The sequence below is a fragment of the Phocoena phocoena genome, chromosome 6 (genome assembly GCF_963924675.1).
Source record: "Phocoena phocoena chromosome 6, mPhoPho1.1, whole genome shotgun sequence".
Taxonomy (NCBI): Eukaryota; Metazoa; Chordata; class Mammalia; order Artiodactyla; family Phocoenidae; genus Phocoena; species Phocoena phocoena.
Window position 1 is genome coordinate 82,748,948 of NC_089224.1, and position 12,121 is coordinate 82,761,068.

The following is a 12,121-nucleotide window of genomic DNA, read 5'->3' on the forward strand; positions in this document are numbered from 1 at the left end:
GCTGTGAATGGGAATCAGGCTCAGTACCAGATCTTAGGTGAGAAGTAAAGAGGCTAGAAGAAAAGAGCGTCGAGCAGCCACAGCCTTTTCCTAAGGCGACTCACACCCAGACACACCCATCGTCCCAGACACACCCAGTGCCCTCGGTGGCTGAAGGCAAGGCAGTACCGGGGCCGGCTAGACCCTGCTCCCACCGGGCCTTCTCCGAACTCCCAGCGGCTTCCACAGCTGCAGGGGTCTGGCGGGTCCCCCCAGCGGGGAGTCTGAGGGCGTGGCCAGCGGCCAGGCGCCCGCGGCTCTGGATTGGCTGCCCAGAGGGCCCGTAGGCGGGGCTCTGGGTTGGGTCCCGCTCGGCTGTTCGCAGACGGCGGGGAGGCGGGGCCGGCGGGAGCCCGGCAGCCAATGGACGCGCAGCCCCGGAGCAGTTACAAAGGGCCGAAGCGAGGCCGCCGCGGCGGCGGGGGAGGTGGGGCGAGGCGAGGTTTGCTGAGGCGAGGCGGCTGCCGGGCCGGGCCGGGCCACAGGCGGTGGCGGCGGGACCATGGAGGCGGCGGCCGCTGCTCCGCGTCCCCGGCTGCTCCTCCTCGTGCTGGCGGCGGCGGCAACGCTGGTCCCGGAGGTGACGGGTGAGCGGCGGCGCGACGGGACTGGCGGGCGGCTTCGGGGCGCGCGGACCGGGCCCGGCCTCTGGCTCGCTCCTTCTCTTTCTCAAACATGGCGCGGGGCCGGGGGCGCAGGTGGCGGCGCCTGGGCCGGGGCCGGGCTTTCCTGCTCGGGCCGCCGCCACGCTAGCCGCGGGTGGGGAGCGGAGGCGGGGCTAGGGCCTGGGTCCGAGCGCGGGTGGACTTGCCCGGCAGCCCGCGGCCGCCCCGGCTGCCGGCTCTCCGGGGGAAGTGGCGTCGGGTGAAGCCGTCCGGGGTCGGGGGCTGCCCTCTGGGGAGCGAGTGGGCGCGGGCCGACGGCCGGAGGGTGTGAGGCTGGCCGGGACCGGCAGAGCTGGGACTGCTCCCCATTACCCTCGGGGCGCTGTGTGGCGTTGTCCCGGGCACCGCACCCCTAACGAGTAGGTGCTCCAGGCTCCGGGGTCCCGGGGGGGATTGGGGTCCGAGGAGGCTTCCAGGGCGGGGTGTGAGCTCTGAGCCTCCAGGGCCTCCCCTAGCAGTGGGAGGGGGGGATGTGTGGCAGAGACCCCCGGGTCAGCAGGGCCGCCCTGGCCTTTGGCGCCGGCCTGACCCCGCCGAGGGGGCCGCTTCTCCAGCCAGGGGTGGCTTTGGAAGGGGAGCTACTGTGAAGCTTTGTGTGAGGACAAGGAGGCACTAACCTGTGCGGAGTGCTGCTTCTTTCGTGCTTCTGGGGAAGTGTTGAAGTGAATCCAGTAACCAGAGGCTACAGATTGTTTTCGTAGTAGAAACTTGAACGTTTGCTCACTCTGCGGGGGTTTGGAATGTTTGAATGGAAATGACTCTGAATTGATCAAACGCTTTTATTTCCTCGAAGGAACATCGCTAGAGATGTTCCATTTCTTGAGTGACAGTAGTTTGAATCAGTCGTCTGTGTAGCTGGTTTTCGAGGGAATGTTTCCTGCGTTTTCCAAAATGTTAAATTAGGATGGGGTATGTGGTCGTCACCTACCTCGCGGAAGGAGAAGTGAAAAACTTTGTTAGCATCCAAGTAGAAACTGAAATATAGAGCCTTAGTGTAAGCAACTAAGATAAAGTGAAAGTACGTTTCTGTGTCTGTAATTGAACACCAAATGTTTTTAAAACAAAAAATTCAAGACTTAGGGTGCCAATTATTATTAATAGCTACTGTCTTTTAAGAGCTTACTATGATGTAGATGCATAAAGTACACCAAAGTACATTATCTAATCCTCACAACTAAACCCTTAGGGCTATGTGGCATTTGCCCCATTTTATTTATTTATGTCTGTGTTGGTTCTTCGTTTCTGTGCGAGGGCTTTCTCTAGTTGCGGCGAGCGGGGGCCACTCTTCATCGCGGTGCGCGGGCCTCTCACTGTCGAGACCTCTCTTGTCGTGGAGCTCAAGCTCCAGACGCGCAGGCTCAGTAGTTGTGGCTCACGGGCCTAGTTGCTCCGCGGCATGTGGGATCTTCCCAGACCAGGGCTCGAACCCGTGTCCGCTGCATTGGCAGACAGATTCTCAACCACTGCGCCACCAGGGAAGCCCTGCCCCATTTTATAGATGAGAAAACTGAGGTGTGGAGAGGCTAAGTACTCAATTGTTAAGAGCTGGAGTTAGTACACTGAGGGTTCAGTGTTTCCAAAACCTATACACCTTAATATATACACCTCACTGTCTGGCATAGCCCATTTTTCTTTTTTAGTCCTCTAATAGTGATCTTTATTATTCACTTTTAGATTTTTGTCCTCACAATTAGAAAAACAGGTTGGCTTCTTTCTGACTCCTAGTACATTCTTTTTTTCTGGCCCTGCCACGTAGTGGTATCTAAATTCCCCAACCAGGGATCGAACCCGTGCCCCCTGCAGTGGAAGTGCCAAACCCTACCCACTCCTAGTACATTCTTGGAGTCCCTGCACACTGGGCCTACATTAGAGGAAACAATGGAGTTTTGACATTGGCCTGAGAAGGGGGACAAGATAAATGTGTGGACAGGTGGGAGAATCAATATAGTTATGCATCAAGCATAAGAAACATTTCCACACCACTATTAACTCAAGTAGCATAGTTCACTCTTCTCCACCTAGCTTAGCACACACAAAGTGTTCGTGTATTCAAGCATCAGTATTGGACTTAATAGATGTACAGAGTATTGCTCAGTCCATGCCCTGGAGGAGCTTACAGACTACCCTGGCATGCCTACAATACAAAGCCAATCCAGGAGCTATTATTATGCTTAAGTCTAGACTACCTCAATTGGTCTGCCTGTTCTCCTTGATTATGTTGATGTTTCCATTCATCCTTTCATATATTCTGAAGAAGCGCAAATGCTTTTTAAAATTTATAATTTGACTTCCTTTTTAAGAGTTTGCAGTTGTTCCTTATTGTCTCGGCATCAGTTTTGTATTTCTCTGCCCAGCTTCTGCTCTCTCCGACATAGATTTCTCTAGGGAAATTGGTTCCTTGTCCGTGGTACACAGTTTAGTACCACTATGTCTACATATATATCCTGTGTGAGAATGCTTCCTTTCTGCCATTTCATAACTTTTTCTTTCAAAACATGCCTAAAACCCAACTCTTATTTACATTAATGCCTCTTGAATGTTTTGTCCTTTCTTCATATGCAGCCATCAGTTTAGTTCTGCCTGTTATCCCTCAAATCCATTTGCTTTCCAGAGTTTCTCTCACCTAGGCTTTTTTATAGGCTGCTGCCAAGCTAATCTTCCTCAGCCATCCCCACAAAGGGTTTACAGAGATTTCCCATTTGTATTCAGTGCTTAGAGCAGTACTTGAGGCTTATGATTAGGGCCGTCTCTGTGTATCCAACCAGAGATCTCACATCCCACTACTGCAAACCCTCGATTCCAGCGTTTTCTGTTTTTCCACCCACTCCTGACTTTTCAGCCTTTTCACTACATATTTAATTTTGCCCCTTTTGGGAGTGTGAGGAGAGAAGTTCTCAGTCCTGACTTCCTATACTGCTTTAGTTTGTGAACTCTTTATTTCCCTGAACTGTATAGAACTTACACTTTGTGTTGTCTATTTCTACCATGTTGCACTGTTACTTAAAAATACTCTCGAATGTGTTATAAGTACCCAGAGGGCAAGGATCATGCCTTTTATTTCTTTTATGGTCTCAGAACCTAGCACTATGTTTTATATTCTGTTCCACTTAAATGCTTGTTGTTTAAATTAATTCTGTTTGACTTGAGTATTCCTTTAGTGTTTATACTGTTAATAAGTACAGTTTATACAATATTAATTGAGAATTCTGTGTACAATCAGGAAAAGTCATGTGATGTGGTAAAAGAAGCAGTTGGTTATTAGATTTGGTTATTAGCCCCAACTTCTAGATATGCAGAAAATGGGGATGATACCTACTTTATCTAGTTTATGAGATTGTGAAGATCAAATGAGAAAATTGTATTGGCATTTGAGGTTGCTATTTTGTATTGTTATTAATAGGAGGGCTGATGTTCAACCAGCAATTCCCACTGGGCCACGTGTGTTTTGATTGGTTAGACATTCTTTCTGATTGGTTGGTACCACTGGGGTGCTAGTTGTTAATACTTTTAATATCACCCCTGCAGAGAGGCATCAGTATTCAAAGAGGGAAGTGAGTATTCTAGACTGAAGTGACTGGGGGAGGCTTCCTGGACACTTTAGGACTTAAACTGACTTTGAAGGGTGGCTAGAATTCAGTTGGGCAGAGAGGGGGATTTGATGAGTGTTAAGCTCTCTCTTTGTAAGCTGTGTCCCCCAGCTCCCCTAGGGCAGGAAGCAAAAGCTTCTATTGTCTGGCTGGCAAGTTACTCTTTATAGAGTTAATTTCCTTATTCTGAAATGTGGGGTTTGGATATATTAACCACTGTTATTTTTTCCCAAATTCTAAAAATTCTCTAATATGTGACTGGAAACAGAAAGGTAATCTAAGTGGGATGAGTAAGGGAGAGTAATATAATGGGATGCCCACCAGGGCTAGGCATTCAAATGTTGAAAGTCATAAATCACTGAGTTTACAGATGGAAAAGCATAACTCTAGAGGTTAGGTGAATTTCTCAGGGTTGGGCAGAACCAGGACAGGAACTTTGACTTTTCTGATTCTAGATCTTGTGTCCTATATGGCAGTTTAAAATGTGAAGGATTTGGAGGGGGGGAGGAACAGAGTTAATGGAGTGACTTACCTAAGTGAAGTTACCTTGAATTTCACAGAGCTTAAGAAAAGTGAGTTCTGAAAGTGGGAGGGAGGGGGAATAATTATAGGTTATAAAGTCCTCAATAGAAGGTCAGTACCTTTTTTATACTGCTGAAAAAAGGGCCTGGTGTAGTGCTTTTTTTTTTTTTTTTTTTTTTTTTGCGGTACGCGGGCCTCTCACTGTTATGGCCTCTCCCATTGCGGAGCACAGGCTCCAGATGTGCAGGCTCAGCGACCATGGCTCACAGGCCCAGCCGCTCTGCGGCATGTGGGATCCTCCTGGACTGGGGCACGAACCCGCGTCCCCTGCATCGGCAGGTAGACTCTCAACCACGCAGGGAAGCCCGTGTAGTGCTTATTGATTGAGAAAAGTAGGCTTATAGTAGTTTGGAAATTTTGGTTTAATTGAAGTGGGATGTAATCGAAAGGCCTTGTAGCACATGGTTAGGTTTAGAATTTTAGATGATCTACTTTGTTGTTGAAATTAAATGGGGAGGAACTTCCCTGGTGGCACAGGGGTTAAGAATCCACCTGCCAATGCAGGGGACACGGGTTCGAGCCCTGGTCCGGGAGGATCCCACATGCCGTGGAGCAACTAAGCCCGTGCACCACAACTACTGAGTCTGTGCTCTAGAGCCCATGAGCCACAACTACTGAAGCCCATGCTCCTCAACAAGAGAAGCCACCTCAATGAGAAGCCCTTGCACCGCAACGAAGAGTAGACTCTGCTCACAGCAACTAGAGAAAGCCCTGGCACAACAACGAAGACCCAACACAGCCAAAAATAAATAAATTAATAAATTAATTAAAAAAAAGAAATTAAATGGGGAAACGAACATGTTCAAAATAATGAAGAAGGAGATAAATCTTGTTCCTGTGGTGAAGGATGCTCCTGTGAAGACTTTTGTTGACAGCTTCTCCTAGGCCTAATTGAAACAGTTGCCTGAACTCAATGCTGTTCTTTAGTACAGTTGTATTGTATCAGATATGTTCATGTCTAATGAAGTGGGTTTTGAAAATGCCAGTATCCTATGGATGGCCCTTTTGATATGAGAACATGTCTTTTCAAACCACAGAATCCCCTGCACATGTCAAAAAACCTCATGCCTTTTGCTGTTCTTTCTTGGTCATGGCTTGCATAATGCAACTTTTTCTGAACAGATGGACGCTGGTTTGATACCATGTGATTGGGTCACATCTTCGCTTCCTGGTTCTGGAATTGACAGCAGATGCTGGCATGTTTCTCAAGAATTTTCATGTCCTGTTACATAGAACTGGCTGAAAAAAACTTTTGGAATCTTCTCAAAATTTATAGTCTGTCTTGACCCAGCCTAACTGCAATACTTAGGATAATATTTAATGCATTACTTAATGTAATTTTCTCAATATCAAATCTAAGCAGTTTCCATAAACATTAAGATTTGCTGCTACGCTGAATTAGATCCAGGTTTAGCTGTACAGTTTTAGTCCAAAACTGCAAGTAAGTTTCTTATGGTTACCCTTTTTACATGTGAACTTAACGATTGATTGACTTGTAGGCTTTTTGCCTTAGACACTTTCTCAAACACTAGGTAGAGTAAGTCTGATTGGTTTTATGGGTCAAATTTTATAGATCAGATCTGGCCTTTTGTAAAGCTGCTCTTTCATTTTGGCAATCTGAGAGCAATATACATTATACAGAATGATTTATAACAAAAATATTATGACTTGCAGGATGTACACACAGGTTGCTTTGACATTTCTGTGAAGGTTCAGTGGTCCTTGCATCATTTTATCAATCTGTAAGGAATATATTTTAAGAATGTGCTAGGAATTCTACCTGCCTTGTCTCATTTAATTCGCATAACCAGCCTTGGATGATAGTTGTGTAATAGTACAAAAGCTTCTTACTTTTGTACCAGTTAATTTCCAAAAGACTCTCTCTTTTTTTTAAAAAAAAAAAAAAAAAATTAATTAATTAATTTTTTTGCGGTACGCGGGCTTATCACTGTTGTGGCCTCTCCCGTTGCGGAGCACAGGCTCCGGACGCGCAGGCTCAGCGGCCATGGCTCACGAGCCCAGCCACTCTGCGGCATGTGGGATCTTCACAGACCGGGGCACGAACCCGTGTCCCCTGCATCGGCAGGCAGACTCTCAACCACTGCGCCACCAGGGAAGCCCTGTCGTTCATATTTTAATCATAAATACATTTGTAAAAGGAAGACACTGCTTCAGATGGAACAGATAGTGACTAACAGTAGTCCAACCACTGAGACTCAAATGATTGTGCATTACCATTAACTCCATCAGCCTGGGTAGGCAGAGTTGTCAGGATTTTGCTCAGATTGGAACTTAGTTTGTTCCTATGAAAGTTTGTAAATAGAAGAGCTTCTGTGTTTCCATTTTACAGACCAGGAAACTGAGGTCATGATGTTAATGAATGGTGGAGCCTGTGTTTAACCTTTGCAGAGTGTGTACTCTTTCCTCTACATCATGCTGCTTTCATACACAGTAAATATCTTATAATGCTCATTTTGTCAGGAAGGTTTTCTTCCTTCCTTCCTCCCTCCCTCCCTTCTTTCCTTCCTTCCTTCCTCTTTCCTTCACCATGAGAATATGCTTCAGCTTGTCTTTATTACAGTTTGCATCTTTGCAACTGCAGCTTACTCAGATGCTTGCAGTCTTTCTTTGACGTCATATTTTTAGGTAATTCGAATCTCTCCAATGATTCTAATGATGGTTGATCCCTCACTATTTGTGTTGATTTATATTCATAGCAGACTCTTTGCTTCTCAAATTAACATAGGCACATACCTGAAAATTTGAATCAGAGAAGAGAAAAAAGCTATCATTGTCCATCGTTAACATTTTGGCTTATTCTATCCCCTTTGCATTTTTTTGTATAATATAATTCTTTAATCATTCTGTCTCAATAGTTTATCAAAGCTGATAAATATGTTTTTAAGATGGCAGAGCTTTGGCTTGTAGAAGAAATAGCTCATTTAATCTTAGCAAATATTTAGTAATGGTCAACTCAGTGGGAGGTATAGAAAAAGACCCACACTTGCTTTCAAGGAGTATGATGCTGGGGAAATATGTATACAGATTCAGTAATAGCAACCACAGGGATTGCTCTCTAGAGGTGATAGGACTTGATCTTGTGCCTTGCAGAATAGGTAGGGTTTAGAGAGGATGAGGGGCAGAGGGAAAGTACTACTAGGTAGGGGAGGATGATGTGAGTGAAGAGGGAGCATGCTAAGTTTAAAAATTTTAAGGGGAGGAATGGAAGTTCATGATTTAAAGGGTGGGCTCAGAGAATTATGAACCTTGAAAATCAGGAAAAAGAATGTTTAACTGCACCACAGAGGAAATGGAGTAGGGTGGCTACCTAGGAGTTTTTGGAGTAGGTATGATGGCCTTGGGAATGGAGTGAATGGGTGGCTCTGTGACATTTTAAAGAAATAGGAGGAGCTGGTAGTCATGCCTTTGCATGGCTGTTGCCTTGCCTGCAGGCTCTTGGCTTCCTCCCTCACCTCTTCTATGTCTTTGCTCACATGTCACCTTTTTCTCAAAGAGGCTTACCCTGACCACCCTTTTGTAATTGTCATTACCTTGCTTTGCTTTTTCTTTCTTTTCTTTTTCTTTTTTTTTTTTTTGCGGTACACGGGCCTCTCCCATTGCAGAGCACAGGCTCCGGACGCACAGGCTCAGCAGCCATTGCTCACGGGCCCAGCCGCTCTGCGGCACGTGGGATCTTCCCAGACCGGGGCACGAACCCATGTCCCCTGCATCAGCAGGCTGACTCTCAACCACTGCGCCACCAGGGAAGCCCTGCTTTTTCTTTTTTTAACACTACCTTCTAAAATACAGTATTTACTTATCATATTTACTTATTTACTATGTTTATTGTTTCTCTCTAACTACTAGGATATAAGCTTCATGAAAGTGTATATCTTTGTTTTGTTAATCAGTGTATCTAGAGTGCAAAGAAAGTGCCTGGTGCATCGTAGGCACTCAGTAAATATTTGTTCAATGGCAGTCAGTGGCTCTTAACTGTAAAAAGGTGGAGTACAAAAGTTAAGAAGGACTCCATGAAGTAAAAAAAGAATGACTCCAGGATTTTTATACCTATATAATGCCTTTAACTAGTAAGGAATTTGGTGAGAGAAAGATAGAAGGGAAGTGAATTCTGATTTGAGCATGTTGAGTTTGAGGTGAAAGTAGGATAGGCAAGTGAAATGGTTCAGTAGGCAGCAACAATATAAGACTGGAACATGGTTGGAATGGGAGAGGACCTTAGGCAGAGAAATGATTATCAGCATTTCCTTCCACCCGATTCTTTTGGATTCTCATGCCCCACAAACCACATTAAGTGGAGTATTTATTTTGATCCTGAATTCCTGGCTTAGATGTGGAGCCTTGCTCAGTTCACTGTTAGATTCTTCACTCCCGGTTGCAGGTCCATGTTTTGTTACCCACCCCCACCCCCACCCCCAAGCCAAAGAAGTATATATTCAGAATCATTTGTGAACTTCTGGTTCCACTGAAATTGGCCTTTAGGCTATGCTGCTTTCTCTGCAGTAATATGACTGACTTCCTGGGAATCTGCTCTGGTTCCTGGCTGAGGTACAAGAGAGGGAGTTTCTTGTTTGAGGCCAGCATTTACTCCACTGGCTTCACGTCACCGTTGTGACGTTAATAGGTGTTACCTTACTGTCTCTTGGAGCTTCCTGATGGCAATATTGTTAAACGCTTTTCATGCTACTGTTTTTCTCTGTGAACCAAACACTGGTGCACTTGTACATATCTCTAGACCATCTTTATTTTTCTCTTTGGATTGATCTTATTTGTTTTCCTTCCAATTTTGAAGGCATTTAAATCATGTGACTTGGTTGCCAGAAATGTAATAAAATCTTTATGGGAACAGGTATAAGAGCCCCCACATACTTGTCTGGGATTAGATTCTAATCGGTGTGTCTCTTTGTCTGGCATTAGATTCTAATCGGTGTGCCTCTCTGGGACTCACTTTTCGAAGGAGGATAACACCTAACTTAAATAATGATTGTGAATATAATATGTATCAATAGTAGTGTTTATAGAGTACCTAGCACATAGCCTGATACTGATAAATATTCAATAAATGAGACATACATTTAAATAAGTGAAGGAATGCCTTTTGGAAGAGGAAATACATGTCTGTGTAATGAAGAACTATGATTAATTGGTAGACTGAGAGGCAGATTTCACTCAATGTAAGAAAGGACTTTGTATCAATGGGAGCTGTCATGAAGTGGAACATTATAAGGTGTTATGTTCCCTGTCACTGGAAATATTCAGGCAGAGGTGGGAGGCAGAGATAACCTTCTGTCCAAGAAGTTGTAGAACACATTTCTTGCATTAGGTGAGAGGATGGAATTGATTATCTCCAAGCTCGTCTTCTATCCCAGAATTCTGTACTTACAGGTGTAGTCCAGGCTTCCTTGCTCATTGTTTTTAGCCAGCATACAGGCTCTCAACTTCCCTAGTATTCACGGCTTCAAGATGAGCACTGTTTTATAACTTCATCTTATTGTATGGGAAAAATTTATTCAGTGCTTGGCTTGTCCTCTGGCCGTTTTCTATAAAAGAATTTAGGACGCTTGAAATAAAAATATATGCAGTAAGACCAAAACTAGTGATCAGAAGGATAAGAACCAATAAGTAAAAGAGGAAAAGAAAGAGAAAAATTAGCTATAACTTTTACCTGAGGAAAGCTTTAGTAGTTGAGCACAATAATTTGAGTTTTCCAGGATTGAGGGCAATAAGGGAACCCTGAGAGTTTGCATAGATCTCATTTCCTGTTGTTGAGAACACATGAGGAGGCTGCCACCTTCCTTAATAAAATGGAGCCCCCAAACACGAAGACTGCAATGCAGGGAGAATTTCCAAGTGTTAAAAGAGTTCCAGGACCTGGCAGCCCTGATTCTTGTTCTCAGCCTTCCTCTTTAATATGTTTGAGGATTCAGTTTAGTGCTGCTGCTACCATTTTTATTCTGTACTCTAAGGACACACTAGTTTTACCTTAATGCCAGTGGAACATCTGATATAAGGCTGGAATGTTTAAATCAAGCTATCCTAAAAGCTATGGATAGAAAGCAACATAAAACTATTCATTCTGGTTTACAAAGACTCTGTCTTCAGGTCCTTATCTTTTGGCCTGTCTCCATTTGGCAGACAGAGTCTGAATACTGCCACCAAGTGAACTGAGCCAGACATCTACCTCTTTTCCCACAGGCCCAGCTCAGCAAGGTCCAGAGTGTGTCTTTGCTTGGGTTTCCTGTTTGAAGAGCTGCCTCCTTTCTGGGTGATGAATTATGGGAATGATGACTTCCTTTAGGAGAGACTGCACTTACCTAGAGAGCATGGCCCTATATATGTTGGTTGTATAGTAACCCAATATTCATATGAAAGATACCAACGTATGTTACCATAAAGGACATTCTTTGGTTAGAGACATGCTTATTTCACTGGGGAAAACAAGTTTCTCTCTGCTCTTGAGCAGAATCTATTATAGAAATCTTTGTATAAGGGGCATTGGGAAAAAAGTGAAGAATTTGGGTTTATCACTCTCCATGACTTGAATGAATTCACTTGCCTTGCGTATTCTGCAGTTGCAGAGTTATTTTAGGCCTGTTCCAGTGTTTCCTTGTTCTAATCAACAGGCTGAACCTCCTTATTTTTGTTCACTTGCTTCAGGATAACCATTCCATCTAGATTTCCGAGGTGTGAACCTCACTGATTGCATAATAGTGTATATTTATAGTTCTAGGACACCTTGTGCAGGCATCCTGTTACATTTCTACAATATAAGATCTTTAAATATGTATGGAAATAACAAATAGCTCCCATGCAGAAAAGCAAAGACAATTTTTTTTTTTTTACTAGAAATAAGGACTAATATACATATTTCAGAGCACTGAACATAGAGGAGATAAACCTGAAGAGGAATATAGAGATAAAAGCAATAACGGTGGCTTTTCATTTATACAAACACACAAACTCTTACCCTCTCTCTCTCCTCTCTCCTCCCTCTCTCTCTCCTCTCTCCTCCCTCTCTCTCTCTCTCTCTCTCTCTCTCTCTCCCCCCTCCCCCTCCCCCCTCCCTCCCTCCCTCTCTCCTCTCTCTCTCTCTCTCTCTCTCTCTCTTTCACACACACACACACACACACACACACACACACAATATGTGTATGGGGCTTTTTTTTTTCTTGATGTATTCATTCCCAAACCAAACTATAATGTGCTCTAATTGAGTCTCTTTGTTTAGCA

General features: G+C 44.6%; 1 protein-coding gene across 2 annotated transcripts in view; it reads left to right on the forward strand.

The window, feature by feature from the left end:
* The first annotated feature begins 483 nt into the window (after positions 1 to 483).
* Positions 484 to 12,121, forward strand: part of TGFBR1 (transforming growth factor beta receptor 1) — a 69,572-nt gene continuing 57,934 nt past the window's right edge. For both annotated transcript variants that reach the window (XM_065878441.1, XM_065878442.1), the window contains exon 1: positions 484 to 626. In XM_065878441.1, coding sequence (XP_065734513.1) covers positions 542 to 626 — 85 coding nt within the window. In that variant the 5' untranslated portion in view covers positions 484 to 541. The remainder of the gene's footprint in view (positions 627 to 12,121) is intronic.